Source organism: Prionailurus bengalensis, chromosome B1 (genome assembly GCF_016509475.1).
Source record: "Prionailurus bengalensis isolate Pbe53 chromosome B1, Fcat_Pben_1.1_paternal_pri, whole genome shotgun sequence".
Lineage (NCBI taxonomy): Eukaryota > Metazoa > Chordata > Mammalia > Carnivora > Felidae > Prionailurus > Prionailurus bengalensis.
In genome coordinates, this window is record NC_057344.1 from 69,504,080 (window position 1) to 69,523,288 (window position 19,209).

General features: G+C 34.8%; 1 protein-coding gene across 6 annotated transcripts in view; it reads right to left on the reverse strand.

The window, feature by feature from the left end:
* Nucleotides 1-3,697: 3,697 nt before the first annotated feature.
* Nucleotides 3,698-19,209, reverse strand: part of RXFP1 (relaxin family peptide receptor 1) — a 114,506-nt gene continuing 98,994 nt past the window's right edge. For all 6 annotated transcript variants that reach the window (XM_043566594.1, XM_043566575.1, XM_043566623.1 and 3 more), the window contains 7 exons: nucleotides 17,525-17,596; nucleotides 14,278-14,349; nucleotides 13,363-13,434; nucleotides 11,387-11,616; nucleotides 8,928-9,338; nucleotides 7,728-7,946; nucleotides 3,698-5,610 (listed from right to left, as the gene is read on the reverse strand). In XM_043566594.1, coding sequence (XP_043422529.1) covers nucleotides 5,309-5,610; nucleotides 7,728-7,946; nucleotides 8,928-9,338; nucleotides 11,387-11,616; nucleotides 13,363-13,434; nucleotides 14,278-14,349; nucleotides 17,525-17,596 — 1,378 coding nt within the window. In that variant the 3' untranslated portion in view covers nucleotides 3,698-5,308. The remainder of the gene's footprint in view (nucleotides 5,611-7,727; nucleotides 7,947-8,927; nucleotides 9,339-11,386; nucleotides 11,617-13,362; nucleotides 13,435-14,277; nucleotides 14,350-17,524; nucleotides 17,597-19,209) is intronic.

Genomic DNA, 19,209 nt, shown 5'->3' on the forward strand with positions numbered 1-19,209 from the left:
TAATGAAATCTTGCCATTTGCAACAACATGGCTGGAACTGGAGGGGATTACGCTAAGTGAAATAAGTCAGAGTAAGATACATTTTCACTCATGTGGGATTTGAGAAACTTAAGACTATTGGGGAAGGGAAAGGGAAAAAATAATTTCAAACAGAGAGGGAGGCAAACCATAAAAGACTTAAATACAGAGAACAAGCAGGGTTGATGGAGGGATGGTGGGGAGGGAAAAATGGGTGATGGGCATTGAGGAGGACACTTGTTGGGATGAGCACTGGGTGTTGTATGTAAGCAATGAATCATGAGAATCTACTCCCAAAGCCAAGAGTACACTGTATATACCATTTGTTAGCTAACTTGACAATTATATTAAAAAAAAGTCTTCATAAATTATAGGAAAAAGGCAATCTTATAAATAGCTTAATCTCCAAAAACCTATAGACTCAGTTTCCTGGAGCCCTAACATCACCCTCCCCTCCATAGTGATGTGGGGAACAAAGACAAGAAGGAAATGATATGCATAGTTAAATTTCTTTATAACCTGCAGCCCATTGACAAATTCTTGAGGTAAATACAGAGTATGTGTAACATTTCTCCAGGACTCTCTACTATCTTAATGTCTTACCAGAGGGAAAACAACCTAAGCTTGACAATAGCAAGGCCTCTGGTATCTTTAGCATATGAAAGTCCTTTTGAAAGCCTCCCTTTTTGCCTTTACCTCTCCAAACTACATAGCATATAATCAGTCACTCTTCACAACCCCAGTGCATCTTTTTCTGCCCAGGAGTCCTATCCCAGTGCTTGAATAAAATCACCTTTTTGCATCAAAGACATCTCAAGAATTCTTTAATGGCCATCAGCTCTGGACCCCCACCACTCTAAATCCCCATCACATAATGTACATGAAACAGCCAGAGAGATACTCAAATGTTAATGTTTAGTGGGCAGTTGTATGCATAAGTGACTAATTTAGGAGAGAGAATAGGCTAAAGGCAAAAATGTGGGAATCATCAGTGTATATAAAGTAATTGAAACCATAGAAATAGATAAGGGGAGCCTGGGTGGCTCAGCTGGGTAAGCATCTGGATTCAGCTCAAGTCACGATCTCATGGTTTGTGGGTTCAAGCCCCACATCAGGCTCTGTGCTGATAGCTCAAAGCCTGGAGCCCACTTTGGATTCTGTCTCGGTCTCTCTCAGCCCCTACCCTGCTCACGCTCTTTCTCTCTCTTAAAAATAAACATTAAAATAAATAAAAACATTAAAAAATTAAGAAAAAAACATTAAAAAAATCTTTTGTTTTAAAAAGTCTTAAGAAAAGATAAGAAAAGGATTTAAAACAGTAAATGAGGCTTCTAGTGAAAGATTTTTATTTAAAAGAGGAGTACATTGGGGTGCCTGGGTGGCTCAGTTGATTAAACATCCAACTCTTGATTTCAGCTCAGGTCATGATCTAATAATGGTTTATGGGTTCAAGCCCCACGTCAGTCTCCACACTGACAGCACAGAGCCTGCTTGGGATCCTCTCCCTCTGTCTCTGTCCCTCCACCACTCATTCTCTCTCTCTTTCTCTCAGGAAATAAACTTAAAAAAAAATGCATTAAAAATTCAATGTATTTTTGAAGTCTCTTAGAGTGGTTCACTCCATCACATTCAAGTATCAATTTACTTATTACTTAGGTAAGCAGTAAAATGCATGGACTTGAGTATTCTGGCTGCATATATCTCTTTCTTATTTGTTTTCCTTCAATTTTATCAATATCTAAGTTGCTAAAAGGCAGTAATTGCTTTGTGAGGGATTAGGTAGTAGCCAAATGCATTAGGAACCCTTAAACTGAAAATAGTAAAAAAAAAAAAAAAAAAAAAAAAAAAAAAAAAGTTGAAGTCTTCCTGGTATTTATTTTTAAATTTTAAAATACTTTGGTTTAACTTAGAGGCATTGATTTGACCTAGAAGCATAGGCCATGAGTTTTGGACCAAAGTTATTTTTGCAAGAGAGAAAACCATAACTTCTATCTGCGTTAACTTAGTGCTTCTATTGCACCTTCCTTCGAAGTTAGTAGGAACTAGTTATGTGGTATGCCAGTAATTACTTACCAACATAAGTTAAATAGAAGTTACCCTATTTGGAGAGGTGGAAGAATGGAAGAGTGAGTAGCCTGAATAAACAGGAAACTAAATGGCTTCTAGAAAATTATTGGAAAATATTTTAATGCTAAAAAGTTGTTTCAGATTATTTTGTAAATTCATGCATTTCTAAGACCCTTAAACACAGGTTATGATCATGATTTTTGTAGTATTACATTTTATCTATCTTGTCTTCATAATTATTGCTTTTTTTTTTTAGAAATTATTTTTAAGAAAAATATTTTTCTTCTAATTTTTTAATGTTTATTTTTGACAGAGAGAGAAAGAGAGAGACAGAGAGCAAGTGTGGGGGAGGGGCAGAGAGAGAGAGGGAGATACAGAATCCAAAGCTGGCTTCAGGCTCTGAGCTGTCAGCACAGAGCCTGACATGGGGCTTGCACTCACAGACTGTGAGATCATGACCTGAGCTGGAGTCAGATGCTCAACCAACTCAGCCACTTTTCTATTGTAATATTTATTAGCAATAAGATTTAAGAATAACAAATAATCCCAAAATAAACTTATAAGAATTTAAATATTTTTGTTTTTGTGAGCTTTAAAAATTATATAGTTTCAGTAGTTAGAGAATTGAATATTATAAGCAGAACTATAGCTTTCTATTATTTTCTGATTTTTTGTTGGAAGTGTAACCATATTCCTCATGTAGAAAATTTATTGTCATTATTCCAAGTAAGAACAAAAAGGACTCAAAGTAATCCATGTTTTTAATAGATGTAAGTTTCAGGTAACTTACTTTCCAAAGAAATCTATACAATTATATATTTAATAAATACATTTCTGATTCCAGTAATTTCATGTGTTAAACATTTTTAGTGTATTTAAAACTACCTGAAAACATTTTGTTCCTATTTAAAGGTTTCAAATTACTAAACCAAAAAAATTCCAATAGCTCAGTTAGAGACCAGAAGAATAAGTAGCCAAAAAGTTAGTATCTTATGAACTGACTGGCCATGCAAAAGGAAGGTAAATCCATCTCTTGATGACAGCCACTTTGTCTTTGAAGTAAAACATGTGCATGCAGACCTTTCCTTCCTTAAGTTCCTGAATCATTTCATTGCATTCTAGCTCTTCTTTTTCCCTTTAACTGCTTTATTGAGATCTAATTCACAAACCATAAAATTCACCCGTCTAACATCTACAATTCAGTGGCTTTTTGCATTTTCACAGAGTTGTTTATCCCATCACCACAATCAATTTTATAACTTTTTTTGTCCAGGAAAATACTCTGTACTTCTTAGGCAGCATCCTTCTGACCCACTCATCCCCAGTGACCTCTAATCTATTTTCTATCTCTATGAATTTGCTTATCCTAGATATTTCATGTAAGTGGAATCATATGGTATTTGTCCTTTTGTGTTTGGGTTATTTGATACTCATCACATTGTAGCATGTGTCAGAACTTTATTATTTCTTATAAATGGCTTTAGCCATTGTATGTATATACCACATTTTGTTTTTCTGTTTATTAGTTGATGGGCACTTGAGTTGTTTCCATCTTTTGGCTACTGTGAATAATGCAGTGAGCATTTGTATACAAGTGTCTGTTTGAATCCTGTTTTCTATTCTTTTGGGTTTACACCTGGGAGTGAAATTGCTGGATCATATGTTAATCCTATGATAAGCTTTTGAAGAACCACCACACTACTGTCTATGATAACAGCTGCATCATTTTACATTTCAACCAGCAATGCAGAAGGGTTTCAATCTCCACATCCTTGTCAGTATTTGTTTTCTTTTTTTCTTTGTCTTTTGTTGTTTTAGTTACAGCCTTTTTAGTAGGTGTAAAGTGTAATCTCATTGTGGTTCTAGTTTTCATTTTCCTAATGATTAGTGATGTTGAGCAACTTTTCAAGTGCTTATTGGCCATTTGTATATCTTGTTTGGAGAAATGGCTTTTTAAGTTCTTTGTCCACTTTTAAATTGGCTTGCTCATCTTGTGTTTGAGTTGTAGGAGTTCTTTATATATTCTGGATATTAAAACCTTCTCAGATATATGATTTGCAAATATTTTCTTCCATTCTGTAGGTTGTCCTTTTACTTTTTTAAAAAAGATTTCATTTTTAAGTAATCTACACCCAACGTGGGGCTCGAATTTATAACCCCGAGATCGAGAGGTACACTCCACTGACTGAGCCAGCTAGGCGCCCCGTCTTTTTTACTTTTTTGATAGTGTTGTTTGGTACACAAAAGTTTTTAATTTAGATGAAGTCCATTTTATCAATTTTTTCCCCTTTGTTGCTTATGCTTTTGTTGACACACCTAACAAACCATTGCTAAATCCAAGGTCTTGAAGATTTACTCATATGTTTTCTTCTAAGAGTTTTGTCTTATTTTTAGGTTGTTGATTAATTTTGAGTTAATTTTTATATATGGTGTAAGGTAAGGGTCCAATTTCCTTCTTTTGCATGTGAATATCCAGTTGTCCCAGCATCGTTTTTTGAACAGACATTACTTTCCTCATTTGATTGTCTTGGCATCTTTGTTGAAAATTAGTTGACTGTAAAATGCTTTTTTTGAGTTTATCAGAATATCTTTTTTCATAGAAATAGATATCTTGTACTACCTCTCAAATGTACAGCAACTTGAGAGGTAAGATGAATTTTTAAAACAAAATATTTTGCAAACAATCAGACATTTTCTCATTTCTCATTTTTCATTACATTGAGTATTACAAAACCTTAAACCTTTATTTAAAAGTGTCCATGATTATTATGTTTGCTATGTGCACGACAGATAAAGCTCTACCTTCATCTAAGAGCTGCATCTATTCTGTTGTAGCTAAACATAATTTAACATTGCAAATTGAAAAGATTCCATACTATTCTATACTTCCAGGTTCTATACTTGCAGAAATTTACTGCAGTGCTATACACATACTGGGTACTCAATAAATGCCTAGTAAAAGAATGAATGAGTCTTTCTGAAATAGATTTCTCTTAATTTCCTATGCAAACTATGTACTAATATATACACATTATCAGTATAATTTATTTCCCTTTATATGGGCATCAGTCACTTTGATTTTTCCCAAATAACCTCATGTCTTTGTAATGGTTTTATCTCAGCCATTATAAATTATTAATTTTGTGGCATTCATTTTATACTAATAAATCCATCACGAAGCATCCCATAATATTCTCTGTGTAGAAATGGGTTTCAAAGTCCGTTATGAATAGGAATTGAGTCTAGTTGATTGAGAAATTAGTGACAATTCACAGGGGTCTGTGAAAAGAGCTGGCTTTATTAACTCAGGTGGCATCTCCTGCAGCGGCCACATTTCTACCCAGATGAAAGACGGAGCATATGTTTTCTGACTTCCTTTGCTGTCAATAGATCTTCTTTTTCTGTAGTTATACCAAAACTGATGAATCATTTCCTTGAATGGTCTTGTGGTCAGAGTATACAGAATTGGGTTCAAAGCACTGTTGATAGGCAGAATAAAAATCACTACCCAAGAGGTTATGGTACCTGAAAGAGAAAAATGTGATAGTTTTAGTGTTTGTGGATGTTTACAAGGTATAGAAGCCCCTTTTCCTTGTTTTTCCCCCAGTCCTCTTTTGAGTCTTAATTTTTTCTCTTTGATGTCACATAATTAAATACCAAATCTAATGTGTTTCCAGAACGTCTTTCCAGGGTGTCAGTGTTTGAAGGGAGTGCTGGTAGAGCAAAAAAACAGGGTTCTTTGCTAAGTAGCTTTTCTTGAATACATCAACAAAAGTATTCCATTAGGTAGAACCATTTTCTACCAAGTGATTACATATTATTGTGATATGATTCCATTTTAGGAAAAATAATATTGTTTAGCATCCAGATCAAACCTTTCCCAATATTTTAATTGCTGGATAGAACATATAGTATTTCTGAGAATATACAGTCTTTAAAAGATTTCTTTTCTGCTATTTTTTTGGTTTTAAAAACAGGTATGCATTTTTAGGCTTTTGGCTAGATATTTATTTCAGTAAAAAAACTTTGGCTAAACTTATCTTAAAAATCACTGTAATGGGGCGCCTGGGTGGCGCAGTCGGTTAAGCGTCCGACTTCAGCCAGGTCACGATCTCGCGGTCCGTGAGTTCGAGCCCCGCGTCAGGCTCTGGGCTGATGGCTCCGAGCCTGGAGCCTGTTTCCGATTCTGTGTCTCCCTCTCTCTCTCTGCCCCTCCCCCGTTCATGCTCTGTCTCTCTCTGTCCCAAAAATAAATAAAACAAAACAAAACAAAACAAAACCAAAAAAACGTAAAAAATCACTGTAGTACATAGGTAACTCATCATATTTGCTATTATAATTTTACTGATGCTATTTTCCTTCTTTGTTGCTTATGAAATGTAAGATAATATCACCCTAACCATGGGGTAAAAAAAATTAAAATTGTATGTTCATAAATTTTAAGAATGTGAATATATACTGTATTACAATTAATAGCATTTTGGACACTTTTTTATTGTAGTAAAATATACATAAAGTAAAATTTACCATTTTAATCAGTTTTAAGTGTGCAGTTCAGTGGCATTAAGTACATTCATATTGTTGTACAACCATCACCACCGTCCGTCTCTAGAACTTTTTCATCCTCCCAAACTGAAACTACACATCTATGTAAACAACAACTTTTCATGCCCTTTCCCTCCCAACCTGATAACACATTCACAAACTGTCTGTCTCTATGAATTTGACTATCCTAGTTACGTCATATAAGTGGAATCATACAATATTTGTGTTTTTGTGACTGACTTATCTCACTTACTATAATGTCTTCAAGGTCCATTCATGGTACCATGTTTCCGATTTTCCTCCCTTTTTAAGGCTGAGTAATAATCTTTTGTGTGTATAGGATACATTTTGCTTATCCATTCATACATTGATGGACACAGGTTATTTCTACCTTTTGGCTATAGTGAATAATGCTGCTATGAACATAGGTGAACCAGTGTCTGTTTGAGTTCCTGCTTTTAATTCCTTTAACTCCCAGAAGAGGAATTGCTGGGTCATATGGTATTTCTATGTTTAATTTTTTGAGGAACCACCATGCTGTTTTCTGTAGCAGCTGTGCTATTTTACATTCCTACCAGTGATGCTCTAGTTTCTCCAAATCCTCACCAATTTTTGCTACTTTCTGTGTTTTTGATAATAGCTATCCTAATGAGTGTGATGTACATTATTTTTAAATACCAATAATGCATTCTTCAATCATCTCTCACACTCTGGCGTCATACTCTCTAAATTGCTATGTGTTCTAGGAAGAAAAATGTCTTATGTTCTCAAAAAAAAAATGAAGTAAATATTTGATAATCATTTTCACCTGCTTGGTCATCTTAAGCATGGGATTATCAGAATTACAAAGTATAGAGTGTTATTTATTTGAGTTGTTCTTTGCTTCAATGGTAATAGGGTTTTGGGGCATTTATGGAAATAATTGAACAGCTTACTCCTGGTAAACATTTGACTGATGAACAGAGCCTAAGGTACATATAACTCTGACTTATAATTCTTAAAATGAGTTGATGTTAAGGATCTTAATTTTCTTTCTTGGAGGAACACTGCAGAAAGAGACTTGTTATTTCTTTACAGAAAGAAAAAAAACATTGTACCTGGTATTTCTACCTGAAGCAATGAAAGAAATTTCAGCACAAATATGGGTATCCAGCATAATGCATCAGTAAATACAATAAAGAAAAACCGTTTGGCAAGGATCATCTCTTTTTTAACTTGATTCCGTATTTCAGTTGCTGTTATGGCACTTTGATGAATGCTATAAAACATGCTTCCATAAGAAAAAACTATGATGATAAATGCTGCCAAGTTAATACCTATTTAGAACACAAAGATTATTATTAATGTGATGATCATTCTTTTAAAACAAACACACATACTCTTAGCTGTTTGTGAACAACATATGTTTTGTTTTTTATAAGAATTATGAAGAAAAATAATGATTTTTAAAAAAAATTTGAAGTTTTGTTGAACTAATGTGGAATGAAGAAATTTTAATTTAAAAATGGCATATTAGGGCCCCCTGGGTGGCTTAGTCCGTTAAGCATCTGACTTCCGCTCAGGTCATGATCTCACAGTTAGTGTGTTTCAGCTCTGCAATAGGCTCTGTGCTGACAGCTCAGAGCCTGGAGCCTGCCTCAGATTCTGTGTCTCCCTCTCTTTCTGCCCCAACTCCGACAGGCTTGCGTATACTCTCTCTCTCTCAAAAATAAACATTAAAAAAATCAAAAATGGCATATTAAAATGAGATTAGAGTGATTCAGTGAATATCCTGGGCCTTCTAAATTAATCTTTATAATTTTTTAAAATAATTCAATTAGTATATGTGTGTGTGTGTATATATATATATATATACATATATATGTATATATATATATATACACACACATTTTTTTTAACTTACCCCTGAAACATTTTTTACAGTAGAAAAACACTTGTATGTCTATTTTCAAGCCAAAGACTTGTGTGGGTGGCTACTTTGAGTTTATTTATCTTATAAGGGCAAAGAGTTAAATATATATTTTGTTTAGTATTATTAGGGTGAATGCATGAACTACAAGTATTCACTGTTTTGTCTTTTATTAAGGAGAATGTTGGAATTTATATAAGAAAGTGGTAATTCAGGGGGGAAAAATCCCTTTAGGGGATTCTGACAGAATCCATCCCCAATGTTGATGAGAAAAACTGGCTAGAAGTTCTGAAATAAAAATGTATAAACATTAGATGAAATAATGAGATTGAAAATGTGATTTATTCTAATATTTGAATGAAAGGGCTTATAATACACAGTTTCTTACCGAGAAAAATTGCCACGGAGTAAATCTGAGCTCCAGTACTTTCTGTGTCTTCTGAATGAAGAGGGAAGCACACGCCATTGGTGCCATAGTAGTTTTTGAAAAATTCCTTATTGGTCAATGGAATGAAAGCCACGATAAACCCAGTCATCCAAATGAGAATCAGAACTGTAATTGTTCTGCATTTTTTAGGTCTTAAACATCTAAAAGGATAGACAATGCAGATATATTTTTCCAGTGTCAGAAACGTTAGAAGTAACACTGATACTTCTGTGGATAGAATGGCCAAAGATCCTACAATCTGACAGTGAATGCTCTCCATCCACAGCTGCGCGTGCTTGTTGTATTCTCCACGAAACTTGAGATCGAAGGCTCCAATGACAAACAAATATATTCCCATTAGGCAGTCAGCACCTATAGGATCAGTAAATGTTGCGAATTTAGAGAAATAAGTAAGTATAATAGAATTAATGACAAACAGTAATATTTTTAGTATTAGCAAAAAATACCTAATTTACTTCTATTTTGGGGTGAGGTAATTTTTTTTTAATGTGTATTTATGTATTTTGGGAGAGAGAATCCCAAGCAAGCTCCATACTGTCAGCACAGAACCCAAGTAGGGCTTGAACCCATGAACCCCAAGATCATGACCTGAGCCTGAAGTCAGATACTTAACTGACTGAGCCACCCAGGTGCCCTTTGTGGGGAGGTAATTTTTATTCTAACAATTTGTTGATGGATAAGGACCTTTTCATCAGCTCTCTTCAATATGTACTCTTATAGCACCATCTACAGCTAATTATGTAATCATTTCTCTGTTTTTGTTTTTGTTTTTGTTTTGTTTTTTGTTTTTGTTTTTTCTAATTTTCAAGTCTGTGTGAGCAGGGATATTGTGTATTTTGTTTTCCATTCTGGTCCCATCACCTAGAAGTGTTGAGTAAATGAATTAAATGCAATTATGTTGAGCGTTTGATTAGGGACCAATATGGGGATGTTGTTATTTGGATCCCCTCTTCCAGTGAAATGCTCCCAGCTTAACATGCTAGGGATATCATCCAAAATCCTAGAGAAAGTAATTCAGAAATTGCTGTGATAGACTAATGACTATGAATTTCGGGGTCTATAATTTAGAAGAAAGGAATAATTAAGAAGTGCTCTGTAGTCAGTATAATTTTGGAGGGCTTAAGTTATTTACCCAGAGCTGGTCTAAGCAAACCTGTTCTCTCTGATTCTCTCTTCCATTTTTACATCTTTCTCTGTCTCTTTTTAGGCTCTCCCATCCCCCAAATCAGTTGTCAATGTGATGCACTACTTGGTGATTTTGCTTTTTAAATGAACATTTCATGTCAGAGAGTAGGTGAGATTTTTTTGACTTTATAAGTATTTTATACAAACCTTCCAAAATCACATCACTGTATAAATCATAAGGCTGGCCCTAATCCTTAAATATTGCTGTGATATTCTAGCCTTCACCAGGGAAATTTAGCATACTCAAAATTTTGTAGTTAATGATACAACGTAGTAAACAATTTCTGAGTTCTATTTCTTAGATAGCTTGCAGTGAAAAAAACAATTAGATATTAGACTTTGAATGAGGCTGGGGGTAAGACATGGACAGCATGCATAAAGTAGAACATTGTATAGATTGATACTCACTGGAGAAAATATGGACCACTTGACCCACACTATAAACAACCTGAGGACTGGTCTTGCTTATTTTTCTTTGTAGTCCTCACTTAACATAATACCTCGCAATCACATTTCAAAAACTTAAAAATATTTAATTCTACCTAAAAACATTTTACTATTTAAATATTTCAAATTATGGGGGTGCCTGGGTGGCTCAGTCAGTTAAGCATCTGACTTCGGCTCAGGTCATGATCTTACGGTTGATAGGTTTGAGCTCCACATCGAGCTCTGTGCTGACAGGTCAGAGCCTGGAACCTGCTTCAGATTCTGTGTCTCCCTCTCTCTCTCTGCTCCTCCCTGACTAGTGCTCTGTCTCTCTCTCAAACGTAAATGTCAAAAAAATTCTTTTAAATATTTCAAATTATGAATGGAAAAGATTTTAGTAGCTCAGAGACCAGAAAAACAGCTATGTCTATATCTGGACATGCAAACAAAACGGTAAATACACCTCTGGATGTAAAAATTAAAGGTTGCCATTTTATTCACAGTAAAATATTTTACCTTCTTTAACAAAATGTCTTCAGAGAAGAAAACCAATGAATGACAGCTTCTTTAATATGTATAAGGTAATTGAATTTTCTTGTTTTAAAAATGTATTTTCTTCTCACTAAAGGAATTTCATTTTCATTGCAATGAATGTGAACACAATATATAAGCAAAAAGGAGAAAGACTTAAAATCTCATAATTCCACCACTCTTTTTACTCATTTTTGAATAGCAGTGCTTTCATATATTGCAAAAGTGTAATTCCTCTTCAACCAGGAAATACTCACAGCAGAGAGAAATGATTGACATGGCATGCAGTCTGTTCTCAGACCTGATATAAGGTCTCATACAAATGACAAAGACGTTTCCAAAGCATGTGACTGCAGATACAACCCAGACAAATACTCTCTGAATAATGCTTGCCAAGAGGTTCTCGAGAGATGAGATTCCATCAGTGTTTGGTTTACAGCTGCGAACATGTGGTGCATACCCACAGTACTGGAATTTCTTAAAATATCTGATGAACAAAGCGAGAGTACAAGAAGAATTTACATTTAATTCAGTGCCATTATACATTAATATTTCTTTCCTACATTTTCTCAATAGAAAGAAAATACCTTAATAGGAGACTCACAGGAATGTAAAACATTAAGGACACTAAGTGAACTTGATTTCACTGTAAAAGAGTTTGAGGGTCAGAGCAGCAAGTGGCCATCATGAATATACAAGTGTTAGGTGTGTCTTGAAACATAAACAAGCCGTTAGCATGTGATCAAGAGAATTAAAGGAAACTTTTATTGCATTTTTAGTGTTTCGTACAGGTGAGTGCATTGTTACACAGCTCCTATTGTTGCTGAAACCAGTCTAGCCCTCCGGGGAAGAGACAGCCATATGTTTTCTCCTTTATGCTTCCATGGCTTTTCCACTATATAGTTATGTGATCTGTAACTACGTGTTAACATGCTTATCTCTCAACCAGATTTTGGTACCTAGATGAGTGTTCAATAAGTTTTGTTGAGTTAATTATCTCATTAATAGACTAATCTTACTGATAAAGTCGATCAATAATTATGACTGTTACCACCAACACCAACACCACGTATTCAGCATCTTCGTATCAGGAATAAATTCTCCAGTCAACTCCATGGGACAGGTATTAACAACACCATAGAAGGAGATGAATATTCAATGGAGGCAAATTATTTGCTGTGAAATTTCTAATAAATGTAGAAATTGAAGTTCAAATCTAATTAGAGCTTTAGAGTACATAGCTCTAAAGCTATGTACTCTGGCAAAAAAATAGAAATGATCTTTATAGTATAGACAGCTGTAGCAATACAAGATAAAAGCATGTCAATCACAGAATATTGTCCTATTGTTTAACCCTTCCTTCCTGAGTCCCTTAGATCTGATATGGTTTCTGTCCCAATTCAGGTTTATTCCTTGAGTTGTTTCTTGGGTTTTGTGAGCTACACCATTGGCTTACTTTAGTCAGAGTGTTTTATGTTGTGTGCAACCAAAGAAACTTTTAAAAGCATCCTCTGTGAGGAGTTAGGAAAAACAAAAAGAATGTCCCGTGTGAGACTTAAAACATAAGCGAAATTAGAGTGGTGACATGACACTTTGTAAATTATTGAGAATTAATTACCCTGGCATGGAGATCATTCTCATATCTTCTGTAAGATTGCATTCAATTAAAGAAAATGTTCCCAAAGCATGGAATCAATGGTACTATAATACACACTGTTTGAATAAAAGATTTTTCAAAGTTTACCAGCTTATCCATACACACTTGCTCCAATCATGTCCTAACATTGGAGGCAATTTTTACTGAGGAGGATTTCTCCATACTGTCCTCCATTTACAGCAATTACTTATTTATAGGTATTTTGTGTTGCTTATGTAAATTCTTATTTTTTCATCTGGTAGCACTTATACCATATGTGCAAATTACTAGCTCCTCAGGCAAACATCAATATGTATGAATGGTGTCAGTGCTGAGGAGAGCTTATAGGAATGGGTGGGTTCCGTCCACACTCATGTTCTCTGACATTTAAAAAATCACCTTTGATTCTACCAAACCATGGAACAGTAAAAATCATCCCACCCCATAGCAACACATTAAGAATAATATTGTTTAGGCAAATTAGTTAGTAGAAAATTTGATAGATTGGATGCATTGGGTATGGATGTATTAGCATAGTGCACATGGAAACATAAAAGATTAAAATCAAGGTGAAAAACAAGGAAAACATCTGCTTACATGTGAGAGAGATTCATTAGAGGTCTAAACATCCTTTGTTGGATATTTGAAATTTCAATTCCTTCTAGGCTGCTAAAAATAGCAAATTAATTATCAAAATAACATATGTTATAAGGGTGTAATAAAATGACTTTTTGTGATGGACAATTAATAAGATACTGTCAGTCAACACTGATTGTGAACCAAACATTCATCCTCAGCCTGCCCTACACACTTACTTCCCCAACTCCTTTCTGATTCTAGCATTTATACACATATATCTCTTCTATTTGAAGTTTTGGATCCTTGTAGATCATAACACAATGCTTTGTGTATAGTAACTACTCAATAAATATTTGTAGAATAAATGAGCAAACATCTTTTAGACAACGTTACAATAGCAGAGGAGTTTTACATTTTGAAATTTTTCTAATAATTTTTAAATAACAATTTTTTTTCTAGTAAGATGCCATCTAACTGAGGGACATTTAAATTAAATTAACTGAGACATCTTTTAGAGGCAATTGTTAGACCATAAAAGATTTTTTTGTGTGTGGTGTAAATAATGATTTATATAAGAGAATATTGCATCTTTGGCTAAAAGTAGCTATAATAAATTCTTAGATACCAGTGCTAGTAGAGAAATAGATATGCAGAGATGCCTTCAGAGGATCAAAATAAATGATCCAATATAAACTCCTGGTGATTACAGCAAAATATAAAATCATTACCTAATTCTTAGTTTATAAACATGTAAGATAAAACTAATAGCTACCTGTTGGTTTATAGTGAGCACTCACATGATTTGGTGGCACTTAACTAACATCCTGGAAAAGCGCTTCTGATTTGAAAGATTCTACAAATCTTACAGAATTTATTAGTCAGTATATAAATAATGATTTCATCATAAAACTATCCCCATAGGTATATACTTACAGAGACTTGAGTTTGACAAGATAATCAAATTGATTTGCTTGAATTTTCTGGATTGGGTTATAGGAAAGATTCCTGTTTTTTAAAAAAAAGGCAGCAGTGGGTCATTTCTAGAAACTTCTTAAGTAAAAAGAAAATGTATCTCGACTTTGGTACCAAAAAAAAAAAAAAAAAAAAAAAAAAAAAAAACCCAAAAAAACACAAGTGTTGTAATAGCACTTGCCTTACAGAGCTCATTAAATATTTACAGAAATTAATGGAGATAAAACACTTAGAATAGTGCCTGGCTCTTAGGATTTTGTTAGTGTAGAGAGGGAGCTAAGACAACATAAGAATGGAAGTGAACTAGTCAAGAAATGGCTCTCACCAAAGAAGTGATAGGGTACCCTGAGAGAAACCACACATACCTCACATTTTGCCTAGGTTCTCATTTAGTTAAATGAAAACACAATCTCATTTTGTCAAAAATTGAATTAATAGAATTACCCTGAATACTTTTTCCAATAAATCTTATTCCAAAGAGTGATGTTTGTTCTAATGATTTGTGAGGCATGAAGTGAACAGTGAAAGGCTAGAGCTGGGAACAAAGAGATACAGACCAGAATGACAGTGCAGCTGAATTCTGATGGAAAAAATTTCATAATCCTTTTTGAAAAAAACAAAAAACAAACAAGAAGCATTGAAACAAGAATCATTGATTAAAGGGGCTTCTCAGGGCAAATTCTTTTAGAAATTTATTCTAGATTAGACGATTAGTTAAATGGAGGAGCTGTTGGGGAGTGGTGATTGCAGAAAGAAGGAAAGAGAGGAAGAAAGACAAATGCAAATTGAGTTGTATAAAGGAACAAAGTGAACTCAACAGTCTAGGACTAGAAGGAAATTATCTGAACACAATACAGGCTGTCTATGAAAAGCCCACAGCTAATATCATGCTCAATGGTAAAAGCCTGAAATTTTTTCCTCCCAAATCAGTAACCAGACCAGGATAATCCATTTTTCTTCTATTTAACGTAGTACTGGAAGCCCTAGTCAGAGTAATTAGGCAAGGGAAAAACAGGGCATTCAAAATGGAAAGGGAGATGTAAAATTATTTCTGTTTGCAGATGATATGAAACCATGTGTAGAAAACTCTAAAGCTTGCATGCTCGCGCACACGCGTGCGCGCACACACACACACACACACACACACACACAACCGTTGGAACTTATAATAAAATTCAGGAAAGTTGCCAAATGCAAAACCATCACACAAAAATTGAATGTGTTTCTTTACACTAACAATGAACAATCCAAAAAAGGAATTCAAAAGATAATTCCATTTACAATAGCATTGAAAGAATAAAATACTTAGGAGTAAACTTAACCAAAGAAGTGAAAGACTTGACTTTGAAAGTACAGTGTTGCAGAAATAAATTTACAAAGATACCAGTAAATGGAAAGACATTCTATGTTTATGGATTAGAACACTTAATGTTGTGAAGATGTCAATACTCCCCAAAGTGACCCACAGATTCAGTGCAATCTCTATCAAAATCCTAATATATTTTGTAGAGATAGAAAAATCCATTCTGAAATTTGCATGAAATCTCAAGGGACCTTGAATAGCTAAAGCAACTTTGAAAAAGAAGAACAAAATCGGAGGCTTCACACTTCCTAATTTCAAAACTTATTATAAAGCTACAGTAATCAGAACAATGTGGTACCGTTACAAAGACAGGCATATAGACCAGTGCAGTAGGATAGAGAGCACAGGGATAAACCCTTGTATATACGGTCAAGTGATTTTCAACAAGTGCACCAAGACTATTTAATGGGAAAAGGACAGTCTTCAACAAATGGTGCTGGGAAAACCAGATAGCTATTCACATACAAAAGAATGAACTTAGAACCATACCTTACATCATGTATAAAATTAACTGAAAATGGATGAAAGACCTAAATATAAAAGCTAGAACTATAAAACTCTTACAAGAAAACATAGGGGAAAAGCTTCAGGGCATTGGATTAAGCATTATTCTTGTATATGACACCAAAAGCATAGGCAACAACAACAACAAAACAGAAAAATTGGACTACATCTTAATTAAAAACTTCAGTGTGTCAAAGGAGACCATCAACAGAGTGGAGAGGCAATTTACAGAATATAGAAGAAAGTATTTGTAAACCATATATTGAAAAGGATTTAATATCGAAAATACATAAAGAATTCCTATAATTCAACACCAAAAAACAACCCAATTTAAAAAATAGGCAAAAGACTTGAATAGACATTTCTTCGAAGAAGATATATGGAAGAAGATATAAGTCCATGAAAAGGTGCTCAGCATCACTAACCATTAGGGAAATGAAAATCAAAACCGCAATGAGATATCATTTCACATCCATTAGGATGGCTATTATCCAAAAAAGTGTTGTTGAAGATGTAGAGAAATTGGAATTCTTGTGCACTACTAGTGGGAATGTAAAATGGTGTAGCTGCTTGGAAAACAGTATGTTGTTTCCTTAAAAAATTAAAAATAGAATTACCGTATGATCCAGCAATTTTACTTCTGGGGCTATATACTGAAAAGGATTGAAAGAAAGGTCTCAAACAGGGATTTGTACACCCATGTTCATAGCAGTATTACTCACAATAGCTAAAAGGTGGGAGGAACTCAAGTATCCATGAATGGGTGAATGCATAAACACAATGTTTATGTTTATATGTGTATATATGTATCTCTCTCTCTCTCTCTCTATGTGTATATATATATACATATATATATATATGTATATATATATACACACACACACACACACATAATGAATTATTTAGAATAGTATTATTGCTAATTAATACTATTATTCAGAGTAATAACTAGAAATTCTGACACATGCTACAACAAGTATGAACCTTGAAGACATTATATTAAGTGAAATTAGCCAGTCACAAAAGCTTAAATATTGAATGATTCCACCTAATGGGTACCTACAGTAGTCAAATTAATAAATACAGAAGAGAGATGTCAGTCAGGGGAGGTGATGGGGAAATATTGTTTTATAGGTATGGAGTATCAGTTTGGTAGGATGAAAAAGTTCTGGAGATGGAAGTGATAGTTGTATAACAATATGAATGTACATAATGCCACTGAACTGTACATTTAAAAATGGTTAAATTGGTAAATTTTATGTTACAGATATTATTACAATTTAAAAAATAAAAGAAATTAAAAATAGAGAAATGGAGTGACAAAATTAGTATCAGTCTTACAATTGTGAGAGCTCCTTCAGATCCTTAAATACTTGCGGTGGAAGATTTTCAATCTTATTACTTCCTAAATCCCTAGAGAAATAATTGCAACCATGTCATATTATTTTCTTAAGACTTTATTGATTGTACTGCAATTTGTTAGGGAACCATTATACAACTTTAAACAGTGCTATTAGTGAGTTATATTAATTACCAGAAGTCTAAACATTTTAAAAAAGGAGTATAACAGGAAAATATAAGAATAACCCATTTTGGGGGCGCCTGGGTGGCTCAGTCGGTTAAGCGTCCGACTTCGGCTCAGGTCACGATCTCATGGTCCCTGAATTCGAGCCCCGCGCCGGGCTCTGGGCTGATGGCTCAGAGCCTGGAGCCTGCTTCCGATTCTGTGTCTCCCTCTCTCTCTGCCCCTCCCCCGTTCATGCTCTGTCTCTCTCTGTCTCAAAAATAAAAAAATAAACGTTAAAAAAAAATATTTGAAGAATAACCCATTTCGTAACTTTTTCAGAGACAAATGCTTGATGGTATTTGATCTTATCCCAACAGATCCAATTTTCTAATTTAATTAATATATGTGTTGTGCCTCTTTTCCCCTTTCCTTCATTCCCTTCAACCTTTTGCGTTAGAGCAGTAGTATAATTTGGAGCCTTAATTTTTTCATTTGCTTGGGTTTATTATGATTACCAAATGGAAGTGGATTCTTGTGGGGGCAAGCATCTTTCACAGGTGACATGCATGGGATCTCATATGCTCTTGGGGCAGGATACTTTAGGTGTATGTGTAGAAGTTGGGCTGCCTAGCATAGTATGACCTTGTAGCTTAGTATGACCTTGTAAGAATGGTTTTTTTGTTTTATTTTTTAAATTTATTTATTTTGAGAGAGAGAGAAAGCAGGCAGGGGATGGGCACAGAGAGAGAGAGAGAGGAGAGAGAGAGAGAGAGAGAGAGAGAGAGAGAATCCCAAGCAGGCTCCACACCGTGAGCGCAGAGCCAATGTGGGGCTCAAACTCACAAACTGTGAGATGATGATCTGAGCCAAAACCAAGAGTTAGATGCTCAACTGACTGAGCCACCCAGGAGCCCCTGTAAGAAGGGTTGTGAAGGTAACAAATCTTGTGGTAGCTTAGGTGGTGGCAGCACTCATGAAAAAGGTTCAGATTCTTCTAACCAAGATAACATTTCAATAGGTTTTAGTTCTCCAAAGTGATCAAGAGATGCTAAGATAAAGCCTAACCACTTTCCCTACCCATCTCCAAATCCTATTAGTTGCCACAAGGAAAAGTAGGAGAATGTATGTATTTGTTACATGAGTTGGAGTGCTTATAAATCAAAAGTGAGATTATTCAACTTTGAAGGGCATGATAGTTTTAGATTTGAAGTTCTTTAAAAATTGGGGCGCCTGGGTGGCGCAGTCGGTTAAGCGTCCGACTTCAGCCAGGTCACGATCTCGCGGTCCGTGAGTTCAAGCCCCGCGTCAGGCTCTGGGCTGATGGCTCAGAGCCTGGAGCCTGTTTCCGATTCTGTGTCTCCCTCTTTCTCTGCCCCTCCCCCGTTCATGCTCTGTCTCTCTCTGTCCCAAAAATAAATAAACGTTGAAAAAAAAATTAAAAATTAATTAATTAATTAATTAATTAATTATATTTTGAGAGATAGAGAAACAGAGTGTTCATGGGGGAGGGGCAGGAGAG